At 37.0% G+C, this 26,220-nt stretch overlaps 1 protein-coding gene across 6 annotated transcripts in view; it reads right to left on the bottom strand.

The window, feature by feature from the left end:
• The window catches only part of pde10a (phosphodiesterase 10A), a 191,441-nt gene that overhangs the window by 50,858 nt on the left and 114,363 nt on the right, over window positions 1-26,220 (bottom strand). For all 6 annotated transcript variants that reach the window (XM_061959655.1, XM_061959663.1, XM_061959670.1 and 3 more), the window contains one exon: window positions 7,156-7,287. In XM_061959655.1, the coding sequence (XP_061815639.1) occupies window positions 7,156-7,287 (132 nt within the window). The remainder of the gene's footprint in view (window positions 1-7,155; window positions 7,288-26,220) is intronic.

Raw genomic sequence — 26,220 nt, 5'->3', positions numbered from 1 at the left:
AACCAACAAGTGGCTGACCAGAAGAGAATCATGAAAGAATCATTATGCTTGTATCTCCAGTCCTAACATTGAATCCTACACATATGATATTGATTATATTAATATTACGCCAAAACCTACTGAAGTAAGTTCTACATTTATTTGAGGTAGAAGCATATAACACATATTATATTTGGCTTCCATCCACCCCCGTGTCACCTCCTAGTAAGACTGGCGCCTGTCTCTTGGGATCCTAATCCAAACGGATCTCTGTGTTCTAATGATCTGTGCTGGTGTCTGCTCCTACATAAGGGGAAAGCACGTTTTGTAATTCCAAGCCTTCTCAGGTCTTTTATTGCCTTTTAAAGCTTAGAACAGTCCTTATACAGTAATCCTTTATATCTTCGTAATCTGCATTCACCTTTCATGCTCTCACATCTCTTAGGTCGGGGGTCGGCAACCCGCGGCTCTGGAGCCGCGTGCGGCTCTTTAGCGCCGGCCTCATACATTTTTCAAAAATGTATGAAAATAGAAAAAGATGAGGAAACAATGTTTTTGGTTGTTTTAATATGGTTTCTGTAGGACGGCAAACATGACACAAACCTCCCTATTTGTTAGAAACCACACTGTTTATATTAAACATGCTTCAGTGATGAGAGACTATTTGGCAAGCGCCGTTTTGTCCTACTAATTTTGGCGGTCCTTGAACTCACCGTAGTGTGTTTGCATGTACAACTTTCTCCGACTTTCTAAGACGTGTTTTATGCTACTCCTTTTTTGTCTCATTTTGTCCACCAAACTTTTAATGTTGTGCGAGAAGACACAAAGGTGAACTTTGTTGATGTTATTTACTTGTGTGAAATAAAATGTGTATAAAAAGTTTAAATACAACTGGACAAAAAATAGGATATAATACCATTTTTAATACAAAATTGTACCACCCCACATGGTGTGTATGTCACGCCACATCACGCTTCAAATATTGTGGCTTTACCACATACATATTGTCAATGATCATTTTGTCAAGCGTATTCTGCAACATTTTGGTGCAAATTAAGCATTTCCAAGCATTACAATGGCTAAATTAACTACAAATATTAATACCAATGTAGTATTGGCCACTAGATGAGACCTAACCAATCAGATCATGCTGTTCTGTATTGTGGCCACTGATTGGCTCAGCCTTAGACAGCATTATTACATTGGATCAAAGGAGTGTAAAGATGACTAAAGTTATTTTATGTCTAGAGCAGGAGTGTCAAACTAATTTTAGCTCCGGGGCCACATAGAGGAAAATCTATTCCCAAGTGGGCCGGACTGGTAAAATCATGTCTTGATAACTTAAAAATAAAGACAACTTCAGATTGTTTTCTTTGTTTAAAAATGGTACAAGCACAATGTGAAAACAAACAAATCATAATGTTTTTTGGTTTTTTACACTTACATGTTGCTGTTCATAGTAGTCTATTTTCATTTGTCGTGATTTATAATTTCTGAATAAATGATGCAATAATATTCATCAGTCAAATAGGTGTGAGTCTGGCAGAGTTTTAAAATGCTCTCATTGGCGTACAATTTTGATCTATCGGAAGATGTAATAAATAGTACAAACGTTTGTAATATCAAAATCAAATTACAGGATATTATTAATGTAATTTACTAATTTTCCTCAACTGATGTACTAACATAATGTGGTTTATTCTGTACATACAGTATACATACATTATCTACGACAAAACTTGTGAATTTGGACTCATTTCATGAATCACACATGAAGTTAGAAGGGGATACATGTTATTTCAGTATATTTATGTGCGGCCAGATTATGTGTCCCCAGACCTCTATTTTAACCGGGCACATAGCTCCGCCCCCTCTCAAGTCATGTGCGCTCCTGCGGCAGGGGATACAAAGAATTGCTATTGCGACATCCAATGGACACATTTAGAAGAGCAGTTTCTTTCATTCAAAAATTTTAGCTAATTTTTACACTTAGCAAAATCATCTTGCGGGCCGGATAAAACCTGGCTGTACATTTGACACCCGTGGTCTAGACGGCTCTAATAATGATTTAAAAATTTATTTAGAAGATTGTTTAAAAAAATGTTATGCTCTAGTTATTAAAATATTTGATAGATAATTAATCATTAGAATTGTGCGGAAATTAATTTATTCATTAATTTATTCAAAAGTAAATCCAAATTTTAAAAAAATTGGTTCACTTAAAAGAGCCGTTCAAAAGACTCGATTCGTTTGCAAATTTTACATCTGTACTCTGAATTGTTTTGAATACAGATGTTTGTTTTATTTATTGGTAACACAGAATAACCAATCAATGGAAAGCAGTGTGTCTAGCTCCACCCTCCACACACGTAACATAGCGTACTACGGCCATCCAGAAGAAGAAAAAGTGTGCCGGTTGGGTTTGGACATTTAGGGACCCTTCATGATAGTAATAAAACTTGTAACATCCCACACTGAACCAAACCGTACTGCTTGTTATAAACAAGGCTTTAGTGGACTCTTGAGGTGAAATGATTTGAACGTGCCAAAAAGTCTACAATATCAGTGACTGTCCGTTCACCTTAACGGGCTAAATAAACTATGGGGAAAACCCTGACGTAAAATGATCTTGCGTCTCCCCCCACACTCTGTTTGCTCTGTGATAAAGTTCTGCTCTGATTCCTCTGCACTGACCCAAACTAAATGACTCCAGTTAGTTATTCCTGCTTGGCGCCAGGGAACTTGATTACCACCAGGGCCTTGAGACACGTCCACACGTCTGTCTGTCTGCGGAGAGCTGCTTCCAAACGTGACAAATCCATCCACGGCCACTTCACTACAACACGCCCAAGAACCAGCGCCCTCACCGCCGCCGCCGACAAATGAAACCCCCCCCCCCCACTGCCGCCACCTCCCTCTCCTCCCCTGGGCCCCCTTCAGCCTGGCTGCATGTCTCCGGAGGACGCCTCTGACGTCAGTACCTCGACTGGGCTGAGCGCCAGCGCTGTGGGCCCTTGATGGATGCCGTTGGTCTGGGAAACAGCTCGCTGTGTGTGGAGCGCACGGTACACGCTCGAACACATCCAACGACCCATAAACGCCTGTTCGCTCTGCTTTTCTTCAGTCATACTGACCATAAATATTAAAAAAAGGCAAGGGTTTTTTCCAGCATGCGGTCAAAATAATGACAATATTGTACGCAACAAAAGCAGTCTCAGGTCTTAAAGCTGCTGTATGTCACAAATGGGCTGCCTGGACTACCCAGCATGCCTTGCAGACACCTTGGAAATTCAGTTCAAAAACTTCAAACCGTATTTATAAAGCCCTTTTCCTACTTAAAAAAAATGCAACACAAATTGGTTTACAAACTTAAAAACAATGACCCACATCACACACACACACACACACAAACACACACACACACACACACACACACACACACACACACACACACACACACACACACACACACACACACACACACACACACACACACACCTTCTTGTATTTGTTACCTTCTTGAGACCTCCGAAAAATGGCGACCTCTTTAGGACCACCCTTTCTCGATATATAAAGATTTGTATTTACATCTTTAATAATATATGCATACTATGCAAATATAAAAAAGGTAAGCTTTTAGTTGTTATTTTTTGAATTTTTTGTTTGTAATTGGTTTTTAATCTTCATTATTTACTTCAAGTTATTACAGTATGTCTCTATATCATTTATTTTTATTTTTTTTTATCAATTTTGGCCAAAGAGCGCGCATTTGAATTTCTTACACACACTTGTTATTATACATAATGGCCAGAGGGGAAGCACTTCAAATTTTTACACACACTTGTTATTTCATATGTTGACCAGAGGGGGAGCACTTTTAAAGCCAACACAACGTCAATTTGAAAAATTCTTCCTTTCTGAGACCACCCTAATTTTGATAGATTTTTCCACCAGGGGTGTAAATGAGACATTCTCTATTAGATGCAATGGTTTTCCGTATTGGGACCATGATTTCGGTAGAAGGGTAAAAATACAAGAACACGCCCATGCACACAAACACAACACACACACACACACACACACACACACACACACACACACACACACACACACACACACACACACACACACACGCACACACACACACACACACACACACACACACACACACACACATATTAATACATGGCCTAGTACAGAGAATGCACTGTCAGTTAGTTTAGCCGTTGTCAATTCCCCACACAGAATAGTAGTTTGGGTTTGTAATGTGTTTACTTAGGTTATGTTGTATTTATAATGTGATGGGACAGTCTCTTTGTCACAATGTGGAAGGCAGCTTCAGCGGCGTGACCTCAAGATGCAGCAGATGGGCGACAGATGTTTTAGTACAAATAATATGATTTAAAAACACAAAAGGAAACTCACTAGGCAGTGTATGAACACGTAAGTAGGAGTGGAGGGGAAAAAACAAAAGAAGGTGAGTGCAGCTAATAAGGGCACTAGACCCGGAACTTCATTTGGAAAACTAGGCCGCATTTAAATAGGAGACTGATTGGTGACCACAGGTGTGTCCTGGTTGGCAATCAATGGCGTGGGAGCGAGCACAGGGGAATTGAAACTACAAAATAAGAGTACCGGACAGGAACTTAAACACCACACAAACGTGAAAAAAACCAACTCAAGTCCAAAACAGTCACAAGGGTGTGACACTCTTCCTTCATGTTCTGAACTCCTCTTTACATTAACTGGCGGGTAAAGGCCAATTTGAATGTAGCTGTTGAATGAAATGTATGGCTCTTGAAGGGAGACAAATCTTAAGGGGGCATTCCTTTCAAAAAGCCGTTCTAAAGACTGGCTCATTGTTTTTTCTTTTTTAGTAGTCACTCATTTTTACCAAGAAAAACAATCACTGGTAGCAGTTACTAAATAAGATTCAAATAATTCAAGACTAATTCAATTTAAACAAAATTTGTGGGAAATATTTTAAGATAATAATTATATTTAATTTTTTTTTACCTAAAAAACTATTTCCATACCAGAGCATTTTAACAATACAGAAAAAATATTAGAGCTGCAGCTATTAGTTTAGCGATTAGCAATTAGTTTATCGATTAATCTATTGATTGTTCCATTAATTAAGAAATCCGATAAAACAAACTTTGTAGCCTCAAGGCAAATTATAGTTAGAATAGTTTAAATAAACACACATTTTTGTGATTGCCATAACTTAGTTTTTTTCCAATAAATGCACATCATAAACATTGAAATTATACTTCTAACATGTGTGCATTAATAAAAAATAAATTAAAATGACCACTATTGGCCACCACACAGATCAAGAACTCACACGCCACCTGTCTCATGTGTGCTCGATTGCAACAGGCATGCGGAATCTATGTCCACTTGTCAAAAGTTCCAGGCACTCCATGTGGTCGGAATTTGATAACATTTTATCAGTTACACAAATTAAAAGATGAATCGACGCGTCCATCCATCCATCCATTTTCTACCGCTTGTCCCTTTCCGGGTCGCGGAGGGTGCTGGAGCCTATATCAGCTGCGGGCGGAAGGCGGGGTACACCCTGGACAGGTCGCCACCAAATCGACGCAACAGAACATAAATCAAAGTTTTTTCTAATCAAACTGATCAATTTAATAAATTAATCGCTGCAGCCCTAAAAAATATACCCATCAATTATAAATAGTATATATAAAAATTAGGGGTACACTATATAAATGTAAATGCAAAATTGCACTAACCCTACTGTAAAGCTTCCAAATAAAATGCATCCAAATGTTGGTACATTTCTTTTGAATTGATCTCACTTTGTGTTTTTTTTGTGGCGACTATGAAGGCAGATTGGGCAATTTGCATGCAAAAAAGACTCAAAACTGTCAATCAGTCCCTGTCGTTTACTTAAAAGAGCCGTTAAACACTGGAGTCGTTCAAGATCGTCACAGTATAGCCGCGGTTTATATTGTTGGAGAGCGAGGGTGTCCTAACTTTTTGACTTGGGGGGCCTCTGACTGCATATAAGTAACTATGTACTGTATATACATCTATATATATATATATATATATATATATATATATATATATATATATATATATATATATATATATATATATGTATATATATATATATACATCCATTTTCTACCGCTTATTCCCTTCGGGGTCGCGGGGGGCGCTGGAGCCTATCTCAGCTACAATCGGGCGGAAGGCGGGGTACACCCTGGACAAGTCGCCCCCTCATCGCAGGGCCAACACAGATAGACAGACGACATTCACACTCACATCCACACACTAAGGCCAACATTCACACTCACATCCACACACTAGGGCCAATTTAGTGTTGCCAATCATATATATGTATATATATATATATATATATATATATATATATATATATATATATATATATATATATATATATATATATATATATATATATATATATATATATACATACATTATATATATATATATATATATATATATATATATATATATATATATATATATATATATATATATATATGTATGTATATATATATATATATATATATATATATATATATATATGTATATATATATATATACTGTATATACATACATACATACATACATATATATATATATATATATATATATATATATATATATATATATATATATATATATATATATATATATATATATTTTTTTTTATTTTTTATTTTTTTTTATTTTTTTTTTATTTATATATATACACACACATATATACTGTATATTTAGATATACCCATACCCAATTAAACTCGGTGGCTGACTGGACAGAGTCTACAGAAACAGGAAGTCATACAGACTCACACTGATGACACACAATTACTCCAAGACAGCACTATAATTTCACAACATAATCACTGATCTGTATGTGTTATAAAAAAATATGAAAAAATAAAAACGGCATGTTTTTTTTAAAGCACTGGTTCACTGTGGTTGACTTATTTAGGATTATGTGGGCTAAACCGTACAAACATTCAACCAAAGAAAAATATGACAGACATTACAATTCTGTGTCAATGTACTAAAAACGCTGATCCAATCAGTATGTCAAAGTGAAGCAAAAAAATGCATGTGTTTGCACCAGTGTGTGTGTGTGTGTGTGTGTGTGTGTGTGTGTGTGTGGGAGTACCTGCAGGCCTGCTGCTGGTCTTCCTCCTCAGCCATCTGTCCAACGTCTCAGCGCTAACGCTCTCTAACACAAACTCATCCAGCATCTGCGGGTGCAGAGAGAGGTAGGCCTTCACTTTCTCATCTGTCAGGCCTGAGAAGCACAGAAGCAAAACATGTTTTTTTTTTTTTTTTAACGCTGCGTATAGCCTTGTTCATGAATAAAAACTGCAGGACAATTTGAAACAGGTATTACAGAAGTTGTGGGAAATGAGATAATGGTATCAGTATGTGTGACACGAGCTTAACAAAAAGTGCTCGTCTATGTTTACAGTCCATGTGTGTCTCAAGGGATGGGAGCCCCCAACAGAGGCAACAGGATGAAGGAAGACTTGATTGTGCCTAATAGGCAATTAAGTTCTTGAGAGGTCGCTAAGTGCTGCTGTTTACTGTCTTGTTGTCAGGGAAAAGCCTTTTGCAGGATTATTGTTGAGGAGAATTTGTTTTTAATGCACCCACTGGCGTCTGCCAACCCCCCCTCTTCATGTGCAATCCACACCGGCAGTTGTACGTCATCCACTGGCTCCATTGGAATTAATACTGGTTGCACTTACAATAAAAAATAAAAACATTAAAAGTATGTTGGACAGTACTGGAAAAATAATAAAATAGAATTTCTTATATTGTCACTGTACATGTGCACAATGAGATTGAAGCAGCTCTTTTAACAGTGCAAACTAGTGTTGTCCCGATACCAATATTTTGGTACCGATACCGGTATCAAAATTATTTTGATACTTTTCGGTACTTTTCTAAATAAAGGAGACCACAAAAAATGGCATTATTGGCTTTATTTTAACAAAACATCTTCCGGTACATTAAACATATGTTTATATATTGCAATTTAGTCCTTAAATAAAATAGTGAACAAACAAGACAACTTAATAATAATAATAATAATAACTGGGATTTATATAGCGCTTTTCTAAGTACCCAAAGTCGCTTTACATGTAGAACCCATCATTCACACCCGGTGGTGGTAAGCTACTTTCATAGCCACAGCTGCCCTGGGGTAGACTGACGGAAGCGTGGCTGCAATTTGCGCCAACGGCCCCTCCGACCACCACCTATCATTCATCATTCAATTCACCGGTGTGAGTGGCACCGGGGGCAAAGGGTGAAGTGTCCTGCCCAAGGACACAACGGCAGCGATTTTTGGATAGTAAGAGGCGGGGAGCGAACCTGCAACCCTCAGGTTTCTGGCACGGTTGCTCTACCCACTACGCCATGCCGCTTGTCTTTTATTGGTAATTAAGCAAACAAAGACTCCGAATTTAGTCTGCCGACATATGCAGTAACATATAGTGTCATTTATCATTCTATTTTTTGTCAAAATTATTAAGGACAAGTGGTAGTAATGAATTATTAATCTACTTGTTTATTTACTGTTAATATCTGCTTACTGTTTCTTTTAACATGTTCTATGTACACTTCTGTTAAAATGTAATAATCACTTATTCTTCTGTTGTTTGATACTTTACATTAGTTTTGGATGATACCACAAATTTGGGTATCAGTCCGAAACCAAGTCGTTACAGGATCACACATTGGTCATATTCAAAGTCCTCATGTGTCCAGGGACATATTTCCTGAGTTTATAAACATAATATAAATTTTTTTTAAAACGAAAGAAGATGTTGTGATACCAAAAAATATCGACATAATCATAGTAGTATCGACGTGGCGGACCAGTACTTTTCAGAGGCGGTATAGTACCGAATATGATTCATTAGTATCGTGGTACCATACTAATACCGGTATACCGTACAACCCTAGTGCAAACATACCTAAAGACTATTTACAGTGCAGGTGTCAAACTCAAACTCAGATCTGACCCGCCACACTGTTTTTAAGCTTGGAAAAAATGTGTCAATAAAAATATTTAATTTTTTTCTACTGAATGCATTTGTTTTTTTAATTTTGACGGGGGAAAAAAATGCATATCTTTTAAACGTTAATATTATCTGATCATGCCAAATGTTACATTAGTGTATACTGTGTTGCAAAAATAGTTTTGTAAAGTTAAAACATAAGTGGTTATATATCTGTTTGTCACCTCTACTTATGATTTCAAAGCAAGTTAATCATCAATTTGTACATTAAAAAAATCTAATAATTAAATGCATCTATAATTGTGTGATAATATTATGAGATGATAATACGTATGTTATTGCTGTCAAATGATACTTAAAAAAAAAAAAAAAAATCAGATGCATCACACTTGAATTTTGTTTAATCATGATAAATCACAGGTTTTTCCGGCATGCATATTTTAAATTAATTTTAAAAAAGCGTCCATCTGAAGGCAGCCATTACTGCAATGTGGCCCTCAATGTAAACGAGTCTGACACCCCTGATTTACAGCTAGATACATATAAAAATGAAAAAGCACAGCAGTATAAAATGTATTTAAAAAAAAAAATCCAAGAAGGATCAATGTATATTAAAACATTTAGCATAGATTTTTTATGTACGGTGTGGGTTATTTGGTTATTATCCCTGAATGTGTCACCTACTTAATAAACACTTTGCCTTAAATAGATGCCTCTTCTTTTCCATTCAAGAGTTTTAATAGAAAGTGACCCAAAAATAATTATCAATCTAAAAAAATGCAATGATGTCTGGTGACAAGAAGACAAAACACCTCTATAAATAGTATTTTACCTGCTACTATATTTTATTACTTATACCGCAATATCAATTATTTTGATTCTTAGTATTTATTTAATGAAAATTATGACAACATAATCTAATATTTAATCATAGTATTATTTGCTCTGACAGAGATAATAGTATTAGAAAAATGTATATTTACTATTAGAGATACAATTACCATATTTTAAATAATGATTCAATAATGAAGATGACAGTATAGTGGCACCTCCAATTGAGAATGCCCCAACTTTAGTGTTTTGAGATAAGAGCTGTGTCTTTGTTAATTATGCTTTAAATTGCAAGCAAAAATGTGAGTCACAAGTATCACTACCATGAGTTGGTGTAGCAAATGCGACAGTGAGATCCGCTCAAAACATCTGGTCTTACTCGCTAGCATTGGTTTATGGCTAGAGATTGACATAAATTCATTTTCCAACCATGGGAAGGAAGGAAGTGAGTGACAGTGCTGAGAAGAAGTGGATGATATTTATTGTATTAAAGAAAGAAATACAAAATATGACAGCACGTGTTGCCAACTTGGCAAAACAATGTGTGCTAGTCTGCGCCATACTGAAGCAAAATGAGTCTAATTCCAGCCAAGAATGTTAAAAAAATATCTGAAAGGTGGACATTTATCCATGAAAATATGGAATAGCTGCTGATGGTGTGTTTGAACGGAGAAGCAGCTCGAAGAAGATTCCGTAGAAGTACACTCTCCAAGGTAAATGTTGTACATTATTATTACATAACTTCATAAAACTACTGTAATTATTAGTAGTACATTCTATTGTCTTGTTTTTATACAATATATTATCATCTAAAAGTTTATTTTATTTTAAAAGGTGTGTTACATGTTACATGTAAGCAACAATTAAATTGATTTCAATTAATTTCAATGGGAAACTTTGATTCAAAATACAAGTGTTTTAATTCTTCCACACAGTAGCTCAGTTTCACTAGATAGAAAGGGTAAGGGTGGAAAGGATAATGCAGGTATTAAGTAGATAAAAAATGTACCATAGTAGCAATATAAAATATAACATATATGTAATATTTACATATTATATGTACAGTATATAATATATAGTGATATATTATATTATATTTCTATATAATATATACAATGTATAACAAATCCCAATTACCATGTACAATATTACAGTATATGTAACAGCTGCAGCGAAAAAATAAATAAAATAAAATTTAAAAAAAAAAGGCCATTGTAGAACTGTGTATAAATAAATACAGGTCAATATTATATGTATGTTGTGTGTTTTTCGTATTATACCTGTAGCTTTCTCTTTTTATATTTTCTCTATGTTTTTCATACATGATAAATGAAATGATAATGTTTGCAATGTTGAAACTCAAAATATTATTTAATTGTGGGAACTAAACCTCCAATTTTTTTGGAATCCTATTAAAAAAAACCTTTTTTTGTGTCATTTTATTTTTGCAGAATAAAATATTCAATGTGTTTCTTGGTTAAGTGTTGAAAAACAGCACTTGTGTGCGTGAGAGCCCCGTGTATTTATTTGCAGGCAAATAAAGCAAAGAAAGGTGTAGCTAAGGAGGCTCGAAAGGTTGGAGGAGGCTGCTCTGCAGTCTGACACTGTGCAGACGCAAGACACGGCTCTTCAGGAAGTAACGCCTCGTGAGACTCTCGGCCAGATCTGACGCAAATCGGCAGACTACGGCTTAATAAATCAAAGCAACTTAAAGGGGAGGTGGGGGAGAAGGGAGCTCCTGTCGACAGAAACAAGAGCACGGCATCGCTTTTGCAACTTTGTGCAATTTGGAACACATAAGAGGTACTGTCATCAACAGCTGTTAAAATGCAGCAAAACAAATCAAGGGTGATGTAAAATTTTATCAATACAAGTTTTGTGGTTTCAAACTCTGCAAAGTATTTAGCAATATTTAGACATTGAGATTGTGCACAATCGATTGTTGATAATTAGAGATGTAACGTTATCAAAATCTCATGGTATGATAACACGGTTTTAAGGCCACGATACGATATTATTGGGGTATATGACAAAAAAAAAAAAAAACAAGACTTAAAAAATGCCATAGTGTGTAAAATGAAGGGAATGTTTAGAATAAACACACTTAGTAATTGAACACAAACATAATGCTAAAATGTTCTAATCAAACTACACACATGTATTTTTAAGAGCAAATAATTGTGCAGGAACATCCACTTTTTCAAGCATTTAAAATAAAAAAACGATAGTTGAATGTCTTTAAAGTGACAATGTAAACATCCAGTGTAAAACAATAATGTTCACTTTAGTGTCTTTCAACTTTTACTTTCTGACAAACAGTGTCCTCCACAGTGGACATTTCTATATCAGTCTTGAATATGCTGTTTCTCAGAAAAGTTAACCAACATTTTACCTTTTAATAATGTAAATACCTCACAAACTTATGTTTGGCTTTGCTGGCTTCAAATATATTTTCTGGGTGACAATTTATGAGGCGGCGACTTGCACAGGGTGTCCCCTGCCTTCCGCCCAAGTGCAGCTCGATAGGTTTAAGCCCGGTGGGAAATGGATGGATGGATGGATTGAGGATTCATGAAGAAGTTTTTCGGTTTTAGTTTTTTCCGTCTAAGTACAGTTTTTTTGGTGATTTCCATATGTGCGCTGCAACGCGACCAGCTAGATCTGTGTCGCCTTAGAAACGCTCGAGACAAAAGAGGTGCGCTTTGCTTTGCAGAACACAGACTATCTTTTCTTTGCCTAAGAGGTTATGTTTCCGCCAGAGTTTGTTTGTCTGTTTGGTAGCAACAAAACATTAACACTTATGGATGGATTGGACTTTGATGATTTTTTCAGGAAATGTCCAAAAAACAATTCCTCTTTCTAATACAAACACACCTCACTTCCTGCTTACGGCGTTGCATTTTGTATTAAGGTCAGATTATTATGTTAAGATCCTTATTTCCTGCTGGATAAGTCTGGCAAGATTCAACATTTTATTTGTGGTGAAAATATCAGAAGTGTGACTGCTCATTGGTCCCTGTAGAGGATCTTTAAAACCAGGGCACATGTACAGAATATACTGGGATTTCTTCACAAAAAAGCTTTTAGCAAATATTAACAGGATGAAAAGAGGATGTTTCTGTTGGAGGACATTCAGCCACGGAAGTGGTCAGCTAGTGAATGTTTACTTCAGGATGAAGGTGTACTTTGAAGGGTGTGAGCAGGTCGAGCAATGCAATGCCAAAATGAGACAAATTGATGCCTTTTAATCGTTTTTAACACTAGTGAGGTCAAACAGCAGACGGGTAAAAGCTTAATCCATTTTTTAATAAGTCAGTCCGTGGCCATGCATTAAATTAGTCCGATTTCTCAAATAGTTTGGCTCTAACCATAATACAAAAATTATCAGTTAGAATAATACATAATGTTGGATATAGAGAACATACATACCCTTTGTTGATTAAATAAAAAATATTGAAATGCAACGATCTATTGAATTTAAAAAACAGCTAAAAATTATGTACAAGGCAAACTAGAACCTGCTACCCAACAAAGGAAGAGAAATATAACATAAGAGAAAAATTGTATTTAAAACATTTGTATGCACGTAAAACACATATCTGTAGGTGGGATTAAATAAGGAATAGATTAAGCAAAAAAGTCAAACTGTGTACTAACTTGATGCAGTTTAACAGGTTGTTCAAACACAAAGAGTTTACAATGTATAAGGAAAAAGAACAATGATATTTATTGAAAATAAGACATGATTTGTCTCTTTATGTGAATCACAACTGACTTAACTATTTATGAAGAGAACTGTTGTAATTAGAAAACATTGATATAACTGTGCGACAAAATGTAAACAAGAAGTAATATATGTGTAAGAAACTGATATGAAGTGGAAAAGGGGTGGGATTAAATAAACTCTGCTTCTTCCTACCCCTTCTCGAGCATGTTATATAGAGAAATGGATAAATAAACTTAAACCAACTAAATAAGCATCCTACAACCCATGGAAACACCTTAATCTGACCGTGTTGGGTTTTAAAAAAAAGTTGGACAAACACCAGGATTGTGCGATTTTAAACCAGATCTCTCGAGGGGGTGTGTGCAGCTCCAGGTGACCAGTCTCAACACACAGAATATAACCCGGAAGCAGATACCATTCAATAAAAACAAAGGAAACAATCGGAATAAAAAGGGGGGCTGTTTATTTGCTTCACAAATAAAAAGAACTGAATATGTTGAAGTGCATCGATCTTAGAAGAAAAGAAACAAGATTTATTTTAGAAGGTAGCTAAGAAAATGGAGAATGCCGGCTTAATTTAGACTCCTGAACGAAATACGATTAAGATGAAAGAGAATGAAGCAAGGCAAATAATAAAGTGCATACAAACCTCTTCACGCTGCATTGTGCACTCCAAACTGAATAACAATAACTCTGTATTCCATACAACTAGCAAGATAGTCCAGAAGAATCGCAGCTTTCATCTGGAACAGTATCAGGAGGACTGTCTTCTCCTCCGGATTTAAAACTCCTTCAATCAATCCACTTGGCTTATGAATGAACGTCTAGATATTTGAAAGTTTTGTTTCCATGATTCTCCGTCCAAAGATTTCTTCAAAACAACTCTCTGCCGCTGTTTTTTCTTTGCTTGGGACCTGCATCTGCTCCGTTACATTCTTGGAAGCAGTGTCATGTTCGTAGCGCAATCCAAGATCATTACTTGATGCTGTCTGCTATTTAATATCAGCATAGCCATTAGACACGTAATATTTTTAATCTGTGTCAATGTTACAGCAGACATCATGCACAACGGAGCTCGGCTGTTGACTTGTAAGGAGGAGGTTCACTGCGTATGACCATGGTCCCATTAGAGAGAGTGCATGGACTCTTGGACTTCACACATAGGTGTGAAAATACAAAAAAAAAAAAACTATTTGAAAAATCAGACTAATTTAGTACATGGACACAAACTGAATGATGCCTGTCAGTGTAATCACTTACGTTTTATAATATACCCAGAAGACTATATGTTGATGATTTTTTTCCTGCCTGCCTGCCTGCCCTTTAAATCATGTCTTTCTAAAGCTACACTACTTCCATCCATCCATCCATTTTCTACCGCTTATTCCCTTTGGGGTCGCGGGGGGCGCTGGAGCCTATCTCAGCTACAATCGGGCGGAAGGCGGGGTACACCCTGGACAAGTCGCCACCTCATCGCAGGGCCAACACAGATAGACAGACAACATTCACACTCACATCCACACACTAGGGCCAATTTAGTGTTGCCAATCAACTTATCCCCAGGTGCATGTCTTTGGAAGTGGGAGGAAGCCGGAGTACCCGGAGGGAACCCACGCAGTCACGGGGAGAACATGCAAACTCCACACAGAAAGATCCCGAGCCCGGGATTGAACCCAAGACTACTCAGGACCTTCGTATTGTGAGGCAGATGCACTAACCCCTCTGCCATTCTGATCATATTCCGGAATCCTGCCAAGGAACACCACATGATGATAAGGATGGGGAATACAATCCATGTTGTGATATACATTACAGCCTCTTGCAATAACAATATAGATCAGAAAATATTTTGGGAAATTACATAGGTTACATAGGCCCTATGGGGAGGCTAAACTGTAAACATGAAAATATTAGGGCTGTAAAAAATAACAAATTAACTCATGAATATTCACAAAATAATTAGTGCATTAATCATGCAGATTTATCGCACAATTTATTTTGCATGCTCCTTTACTTTAACCGTAGATAGTCACCTATCTACCTGAATAATAATAAAATATTTAAAAAAAAAAAAATCCTGTATGACATTCTGTCAATAAAATAGCATTTGTGTCAAAATATTGGGCTCTTTTTTAAGTTAATTCAACATTTTCAAGCAAGTAATTTACTGCGATTAATCATGATTAATCACAAGGATTAATCTGATTTAAAAAAGGAATCCTTTGACAGCACAAATTTCTACTAACTGTATATTTGCATATAATGTATATCACCCATTATGAGATAATCATATTCCTCTTATTCATCATTATGAGATATTCTTATTCATCGCATAAAGTGAACCATAAATTACTTACCTATTTATTATGAAAACTATATTTATTGTTTATTTATGTATTTAATAATTCTTAACTTACTCATTGTCTATTAATTCATTCATTAATCTATTTATTCACTGTTGTGTTACAAATTTGGCACAAACAAAACTGTTCAAAATTGCTATGACACGAAGAGAAGTAGTATTAAATAAACTCTGCTTCCTCCTACTCATTTTCAGACATGCTGTAATGAAAAATTGGAAATATGTGATGCATTATATTGTAATTGTAAGCATGTTTGACATAAACTGACCCAAAAAAACCGCCAATATTTATTACCACATTACTACATGACTATGCAAAACATATTAATTTTGTTCTAGGTATGGGGATTTCAAGAAATAGATTACCTGAAAAAAATAATAATCAAGCATTTATTTTGGTATACATTTTTTATGCTATAATATACAATGATTTTTTTTTTTCAAACAGTAACAGTAATCCCTTGTTTATTCCTGTTAATTGGCTTCAGACATTCATCCGTCCATCCATTATCTACCGCACCTCATCGTAGGGCCAACACAGATAGACAACATTCACACTCACATTCACACACTAGGGCCAATTTAGTGTTGCCAATCATTACCCCGATAAATGAATTTCTGCGAAATAGGAAACATTAATCATAAATTGAATATTTCCATAGCTAGAACATAAAAAACACCTGTTTACGGCCTACTAAATACATTTTTCAACATAAAGAGAGCCCTCTCGTCGTTAAATGAGACCATTTAGTCACCTTTGCACAATATAGTAATTCTGTCGGAGGCTGAGCCAATCAGTGGCCATGATACTGACCAGCGTGCTCTCCTTGGTTTTTGACCAGTGGCCAATACTACTGTAGTATTTATGTTTTTAGTTAATTTTGCCATTTTATGCTTGAAGATGCTTAATTTAAGGTCCAAAAATTTGTAGAAGATGATTTAAAAAATACAACAACTACAACAAAAAAACTAAAAACTATTTGTGATGTGGTTAAGTTGGAATATTTGAAGAATATTGTATGTTGCCTCCACATTTTATTCCTTCTGACTAGATGAACAATGCCACTTGATTCCAATCCTGCCATGCTCTGGCCCAGCTCTTCCAAGCATGCAAGTGAAGGAAAGTGTCCTCACGCTGGTCAAATGATGTAAGAAAAACTAACTCGACAACAGTGCATCTGGAAAGTAATAACAGTGCTTCACTTTTCCACATTTTGTAGTGTTACAGCCTTGTTGTTGGTATAAATTAATTATTGTCCTCAAAATTCAACACGCAACGCACCATTAATGACGATGTGAAAACATGTTTTTAGAGTTTGGGAAATTTACTAAAAATAAAGAAGTAGAAAATCACATGTACGTACGTATGCACAGCCTTTGTCCAATACTTTGTTGATGCACCTTTGGCAGCAATTACAGTCTCAATTTTGAATAAGATGCCACAAACTTGACACACCTATTTTTGCCCATTCCTCTTTGCAGCATCTCTCAAGCTCCATCAGGTTGGAAGTGTCCGTGCACAGCTATTTTCAGATTGTTCCAGAAAAGTTCAATCAGATTCAAGTGTGGGCTCTGGCTGGGCCAATCAAGGACATTTACAGAGTTGTCCTGAAGCCATTCCTTTGATATCTTTGCTGTGTGATTAGGGCCGTTGTTTTGCTGAAAGATGAACCATCGCCCCAGTCTGAGTTTAAGAGCGCTCTAGAGCAGGTTTTCTTCCAGGGTGTGTCTGTACATTGCTGCATTCATTTTTTCTGCCGTTGAAAAACATCCCCACAGCATGGTGCTGCCACCACCATGCTTCACTTAGGGATGGTATTGGCCTGGTGATGAGCGGTGCCTGGTTTACTCCAAAAATGACGCCTGGTATTCACGCCAAATATTTCAATATTTGTCTCATTAGACCACAGAATTTTGTTTCTCATGGTCGTTCAGATATATTTTGGCAAACTGTTGTACTCAGAAATGGCTTCCGTCTGGCCACTGTACCATACAGACCTGATTGGTGGATTGAGATGGTTGTCTTTCAGGAAAGTTCTCCTCTCTCCACAGAGGAATGCTGTAGCTCTAACAGAGTGACCATCAGGTTCTTGGTCACCTCCTTGGCTAGGGGCCTTCTCCCCCCTGATCGCTCAGTTTCAACAGCCGGCCATCTCTAGGAAGAGTTCTGGTGGTTCCATCCATCCATCTTCAACCGCTTAGCCGGAATCGGGTCGCAGGGACAACAGCTCCAGCTGAGACCCCCAGACTTCCCTCTCCAGAGCAACATTAGCAACTTCCTCCTGGGGAATCCCGACGCGTTCCCAGGCCAGAGAGGAGATGTAATCCCCCCCATCTGGTCCTTGGCCCGCCGCGGGGTCTCCTCCCAGTGGGACGTGCAACGAGGACCTCCCTAGGAAGACGCTTGTGAGGCATCCGCACGAGATGCCCGAACCACCTAAGCTGGCTCCTTTCCAAGCGAAGGAGTCTCTCCCGGGTGACTGAACTTCTCACCCTATCTCTAAGGGAGATGCCAGCCACACTTTTGAGGAAACTCATTTCGGCCGCTTGTATCCGCGATCCTATTCTTTCGGTCATGACCCAAACTTCATGACCATAGGTGAGAGTAGGAATGTAGATAGCTCGATAGACCGAGAGCTTTTCTTTCTGGCTCAGCTCTCGTTTCGTCACAACAGTGCGGCAGAGAGACTGCAATACTGCCCCCCAGCTGCTCCGATTCTCTGGTGGTTCCAAATTTCTTCCATTTACAGTTGATGCAAGCCACTGTGCTGATTGGGACCATCAAGGTAGCAGAACATTTTCTATACCAATTCCCAGATTTGTTCCTCGATATAATCCTATGTCGGAGGTCTACAGACAATTCATTTGACTTCATGCCTGGTTTGTGCTCTGCCATGCACTGTCAAGAGTGGGTCCTTATATACAGTACACACAGGTGTGTGCCTTTCCAAATCATGTCCAGTCAACTGAATTTACCACAGGTGGACTCCAATTAAGCTGTAGGAACAACTCAAGGAATATCAGTTGAAACAAGATGCATCAGAGCTCACTTTTGATCTTCATGCCAAAGGTTGTAAAAACTTGTGATTTATTCGTTTTTCTTATTTTTAATACATTTGCAAACATTTCTACTAAAAAACAAAACGTTTTGACATTGTCATTATGTAGTAGTGTGTAGAGAATATTGAGGACAACAATTAATTTATTCTATTTTGGAATAAGGCAATAACAAAATGTAGAAAAAGTGAAGCGATGCGAATACTTTCCGGATGCACTGTGAGTCCAGCAACGCTGGCCTATGAATTTTACCATGAATTGATTAACGTGAACCCCGACTTAAACAAGTTGAAAAACTTATTCGGGTGTTACCATTTAGTGGTCAATTGTACGGAATATGTACTGAACTGTGCAATCTACAAATAAAAGTTTCAATCAATCAATCAAAAATGACTTAAAAGCCATGGACAGTCAACTCCTTGTCCAGAGCTGCTCTTAAGTCGTTGGGAGGCAGTGTTTACAGAGAACAGCCACACTAGCTGGCATCCATTATACAATCACACCAATCTGGTTCAGGACCCAGCACGAGGGGTCATGCTCACGCATATGCAGCGTGCAAATACTGCAATGTGATCACTATTTGCCAGTTTCTTTACTGCATGATAACCACCACCTTGCATAACAGAAATAAAGAGAAAGCACACTTGCAATTATGCACATGGGTACATACACATCAAGTTCAAGTCTGGCATGTTTAAAATGTCCCAGTGAGAGTATGTTTATGAAAAGGACAGTTTTTTTAGATGATGGATCTCTCTTCAGTTGTTTTCAAGGATGACAGATTGCTGCATGAGCGATTGAGTAACTTTGAGGAACTTCTTTGACTGGCGCTTTTTTTTTTCTATCAAAATTTGACCTGATTGCTACAATCGACAGCATTCAGACCGCCCAGCAGGAAAGGACTACAGTGTTTGAAGAAAGAAAGGAAAAACGCAGCAAGCTTGTGGCTTTTATGAACAACACACCAGGCCACCCTTGTCACATTATTGTAAAAGCCTGTTTCTGCATTCTCAATACCCAAGTGTTGTGACCATTAAACTAAGAAATATGATGGACTTGATCCACTAGAAACCCTCAAACATAACTTTGCACTAAAATACTCTACTGGACTTGATTAGCAGTTGATTTGGACCAATGTATTGGTGGTCAGCAGCTTGCTGCACTGCATGCTCAGAGGTGGCTCGGGCCCATTTGGCAGAGACGCGGTGCCTGACTCAGACTTGGGCTTCCTGTATAAAAAGGTGAAGCGTGAGTTCATGCAGTGAGGTATTGTTACGTAACACTTATCTGGACGACAACACGCCACACCCTGAGACTGAGAAGGAAAAGCCTAACCAGTCACGTCTGTCTGGATCTCGCCGCCGATAATTTCAAAGTTAAAGTGGACCTATGATGATTTTTGTTTTTTCTGACTTATAAATGTCAGATACTGGTGTTAAACAATGACAAAGCATCAAATCATAACGTTTCATGCATTTGCAGTTTTGGATGGCTCTACTTGCTGGCTACATTGTGACATCACAGCAAGGTGGACGTACTTCTTTGGACATTAGGTAAATGTATCAGCCAGAGGGGTAGGAGATCTGTATGAGGCCAGCTGAGTTTGAGGAAACACAGGATGAAGTTGGATACAGTATTATTTTCATTTTATCTTGGCATGAGCATATTAGCACCAACGTGCGACATGTAGTGACATAAAGTCTGGTAAAACCAGCTTTTTTTATGCAGCTCTATCGATTGGAAAGTGTGCAGGTGTACCTGATGTTGTGACCGGGTGAATCTATATGTTTATGAAGTTTATTTCCAACTGTTTAAAAAATATAAAATTGCAGTGACATTAGTCTTGAAAGGGGATATAGAGGGTTCCGAAGAGGGGTGGTGAAGTTTCTGGTTGGTTAGACATTTTTTTCAAAGGGTTTTTTAATTGCCCAGCTGCAATTTTTCAACAAATTTAAATGTATTTAAATACACATTAACATTGATGCAACACACTGTAGTTTAGTTTATGAATGGCTTTGGCATGGACACCCTACTCACTGAACCTTGCAGGTTTAAAAAATATACATGATTAGATAATTGTATCATTATATTCTGATGAGCATTTAAGATAGCTAGCATTCAGCGCTCTAGTTGCCATAAACCAAGGAGTTGGTAAAATTAGACCCGGAGATGGCGATCGAGAAATTCACGAAAAAACGCTCGTATAGGGCACCTTTTTTGGATTATGAGAATAATTCTTCATCTAAACGGGGAGAAATTAACAATCCATCAGCCAAGTGAGAGCAGACATTGTGATAGTTTTTTTGGGTTTATAGTTTGTATTCCTTGTTTCGCACTTAAATGATGCTTAGTTTTTCACTAAAGCTTAATCTTTTTTTAGCCTTACATTCAGGCTAAAAAATCTAAGGTTCTGGATCATCATTTGTCCCAAAGTAGTGGTTGATTGCTCTCTTGAAGTCTGCTGTAAGTCGCAGCGTTGTTGTTGTTGAAGGAAAAGCAAATGTTGTGACGTGTCTGTGAAATTAATATTACATGGATGGATGTTATTATAAATGTGTCTGTTACTACATTACATATTACAGCATGTATATAAAACATTGATGGAAGTTTTTTTTTTTTAAATAGCTTTTTAGAGGGTGTTATAGGCGAAATAGAGTGGCTTCCGTTACCTCCATTGTTAGCTGAATTTGCTAGCTTTTATTTATGAATGGGTAACAAAAAAAAGAAAAACATGTGCTTGTCTCATATTAGGATTGTGAATGATAGACAATGGTCCAGAAAAGTGCAGTTTCCCTATAAGTGTTTTTTCTTTGTATACCTACTAGACTACGCTCATTTCAAAGCACTGAAACAGACATATTAAGCCTACTTGACTGTAATGGAATCTACCAATAAATGTTGTTTTTTTTGTATACCCACTAGTCTACGCTTGTTTCAAAGCACTGAAACAGACAGATTAAGCCTACTTGACTGTAATGTAATCTACCAATAAATCCAACGTCATCTTGTTTTAGTTTCACCCGTTTTCTCAATCAGGCCTGGAAAATGGTGAACTTCTCAGTGGCATTTGACCTGTTATTCTTTCCAGGTCAGCATTTGCCGGCAACACACAAGGGCAAAAGCCCCAGAGTCTACTTGACGCCACATTTTTTATAGGAGGCTCCTTTGGAGAATTGGAGAAGAAAAAAGGAACTGCTATGAAACAAGGCCGCACTTATTTCTAGTTTCTTTCTCTGCTGTCTTTGTGGGGTTCAATGATTGGGATTGCATTGGAATGTTCTCTACTGTTGCGCACAATATTTGACATTCTTTGTTCTTGGGGTGCGCTCAAAGTTTATTTCAATTTTGGTCCAGTTAAAACAGACTGTGCTCGTAGGGAAAAGTGATGCTGGGTAACAGTTCACAAAAAATGTAATCATGGACCAGAGCGACAAGAACATGCATTTAAGTGGTCAAAATAATAGTTTTACATTCCTTTATCTACACTGTCTTTGCGTGGAAATGGACTCCAGTTCTGTAGGTGACATCACACCAAGAGAGGGCGACATTTTGAGTCTGGCAATGGAAAGGAGGAGTTCCAAGTACAGTTACCGGTAGTTATCAACCCCATACTCCAAAACTAATATTATTGGAAATGACTGCTGGAATCATTTTCAGGAGCAAAAAATACATAAAGAAAACTTGTAAGTGAAATCTCGATCTTATAGAGCAGGGGTGTCAAACGTTTTTGGTAAGTATAAAATTTAGCGGAAATTTTTGAATGAAAGAACCTGCACTTCTAAATGTGTCCACTGGATGTCGCAATAGCAATTTTTTTGTATCCCCTGCTGCAGGAGTGTGCATGACTTCAGAGGGGGCGGCGCTATGTGCCCTGTTAAGATAGAGGACTGGGGACACATTATCTGGGCGCACATAAATATGCTGAAATAATATGTATCCCCTACTAAATTCATGTGTGATTCATGAAATGAGTCCAAATTCACAAGTTCTGTTGTAGATGATCCTGATACACCACATGATGTTAGTACATCAGCTGAGGAAAATGAGTAAATGACATTAATAACATGCTGTAATTTGATTGTGTTATGAAGATAGACTACTATGAACAGCAACATGTACAAACCCCGTTTCCATATGAGTTGGGAAATTGTGTTAGATGTAAATATAAACGGAATACAATGATTTGCAAATCCTTTTCAACCCATATTCAATTGAATGCACTACAAAGACAAGATATTTGATGTTCAAACTCATAAACTTTATTTTTTTTTTGCAAATAATAATTAACTTAGAATTTCATGGCTCCAACACGTGCCAAAGTAGTTGGGAAAGGGCATGTTCACCACTGTGCTACATCACCATTTCTTTTAACAACACTCAATAAACGATTGGGAACTGAGGAAACTAATTGTTGAAGCTTTGAAAGTGGAATTCTTTCCCATTCTTGTTTTGTATGTTGCGACGAACTGTATTTAGTGACAGTGGTTTTCTGAAGTGTTCCTGAGCCCATGTGGTGATATCCTTTAGAGATTGATGTCGGTTTTTGATACAGTGCCGTCTGAGGGATCGAAGGTCACGGTCATTCAATGTTGGTTTCCGTCCATGCCGCTTACGTCGAGTGATTTCTCCAGATTCTCTGAACCTTTTGATGATATTATGGACCGTAGATGTTGAAATCCCTAAATTTCTTGCAGAAACGTTGTTCTTAAACTGTTTGACTATTTGCTCACACAGTTGTGGACAAAGGGGTGTACCTCACCCCATCCTTTGTTGTGAAAGACTGAGCATTTTTTGGGAAGCTGTTTTTATACCCAATCATGGCACCCACCGGTTCCCAATTAGCCTGGTGGGATGTTCCAAATAAGTGTTTGATGAGCATTCCTAAACTTTATCAGTATTTATTGCCACCTTTCCCAACTTCTTTGTCACGTGTTGCTGACATCAAATTCTAAAGTTAATGATTAATTGCAAAAAAAAAATGTTTATCAGTTTGAACATCAAATATGTTGTCTTTGTAGCATATTCAACTGAATATGGGTTGAAAATGATTTGCAAATCATTGTATTCCGTTTATATTTACATCCAACACAATTCCCCAACTCATATGGAAACGGGGTTTGTAAGTGTAAAAAACAACATCATTATGATTCGTATATTTTCAGATTGTGCTTGTTCTATTTTAAACCAAGAAAACAATCTGAAGTTGTCTTTATTTTTAAGTTATCATGACATGTTTTTACCAGTCCGGCCCACTTGGGAATAGATTTTCCTCTTTGTGGCCCCTGAGCTAAAATTAGTTTGACACCCCTGTTATAGAGGCTATGGGTCCTTTAAGTGTTTGCAGAAAGAGAAACAAACAAGCTTGTAAAATAAAGGCTCCAGGTGAAAAGAGAATATTAGTTCCTGATGGAATTCAGTCAAAAGTACAATCAGAAATAGCATGAGAGCTAGTTAAAAGTGATACATTGTGCATAACAGAATGGTAGTAGTGCTGATGGAGCATTTAACGACAGTTTTTAATGCGAGTATGAGCTACAGTACACATTAGGCAAAAGCATCTTAAAAAATAAAGTTGCACAGTACCCCAAAAGAAGTTAAACAAAAGAAGGTCTGACACAGTATTATTCCAAGCAGGGGGTTCCCATTTGAATGACATACCTGTACAACCACTGCTGGTTGTAACTTTTATCCATACACACCTCTCATAATTGAAATTTGAAGCTGCCCTTTTTATCTTAGCTTTGAATCCAGGTGACATATTTGGTGGTTACATTGTTCTGACTGAATAAGCTTGCTTTTCATGCTCATAATTACATAACCGATAACTTCAAACGCTGACAAATCGGGCAGTGGCATGATGAAAGACAATGGGATCCTACCAATTTATGAAATTTAAAGTTACATTCAGACTGAAATGGCAAACAGGAGGAAAATTGAGTATGCGGTGATGTAAGACGTTACAGTCTAAATTTCATAAAACACCTTTTAACAAAGCTGATTTATAATTTACCAATGTTTTTTTTTTTTTTACTTGCGACATATCTGTGTAGTTTTAGCCAAAGTAGTGTTTTTAGTAGTAGGCAGTATCGGCCAATTTTCTTGAAAAAGTACCTGATCGCTATTGTCGATTAATGCCTTTTAATGTCGATCACAAATGTTGACCCCCTCTGGCTAACACTGTATTTATTTTTGGTCCCACGGCTGAAAAGCTAGCATCTAATTATGTGTATCCATACACAGCGTGGAGACACTCCCTAAATGTAATAATAACAACGGCAAATAAACTGCATGGCTTAGTATCGTAAGTACCATTATCACTGGAGGACGAGGCAAAACATGTTACATACCGAGACAAGCCAGTAGCAGGCATGCTAATAGCTAAGCTAACTGCCAAGCTAGCTTGAAACAACATCAACAAATAAGTGCTTAGTAAATTTTAAATGTAAATTTTAAGTGTAGATGGAACTATGTTACAGCAGAAAGTTAGCTCTTATTAATAGGAAATGAACAAGTATAGGATACAACAGCAGCACCTGTGTGTCAGCATCAGTTACCAACATGTAAAAGGAGGGCAAATCGAGCCATATGGTGTTGACAAAAAGGGTAATATCAGTATATGATCAATATCAGAGTGATTTTATTTATTTAAATTTTTTTGGGGGTTGTTTTTGTTAATTTTTACAAATTCATACAATCATTTCCTGGACACATGAAGAATTTGAGAGCAAAAAAGGACTTAAATGAGTAATAGTAGTTTTTGATTTTGTTTAGTTATTGTGTACGATTGACTTTGATTTGCTCAAGCAATTGTATGTAATAAAAGTGAATAATGAAATAATTAAAATATTGTATTGATTTTGTTAAAATGTTAATAGCACTCACAATAAATACATAGAAAAATGTACAGTTAATACATGTGATCGGTATCGGCCGATCTTGCTCATGGATGAGCAGCATCAAAATCAGCAGCATAGAACCCTAATTGAAAAATCCGTAGTTTGTCGTATTTTAATATAATAATCGTGTAGTATTTCATTCTCAGCTAACCTAGTCCTAGATTACGACAAGCTATATATATGCTATCAATTTAGTGTTATTATGAGGTTTTCAGTTAAAATAAATAAAGCCAATAATGATTATTTTTGTGTTCCTTTTTGTTTTCGAAAAGTATCGAAATTCATTTTGGCACCAGGACCAAAATGTTGGTATCGAGACCTA

This window comes from Nerophis lumbriciformis, linkage group LG02 (genome assembly GCF_033978685.3).
Source record: "Nerophis lumbriciformis linkage group LG02, RoL_Nlum_v2.1, whole genome shotgun sequence".
NCBI lineage: Eukaryota > Metazoa > Chordata > Actinopteri > Syngnathiformes > Syngnathidae > Nerophis > Nerophis lumbriciformis.
The sequence above is the reverse complement of the archived record's forward strand: the minus strand, read 5'-3'. Positions and strand labels throughout refer to the sequence as shown.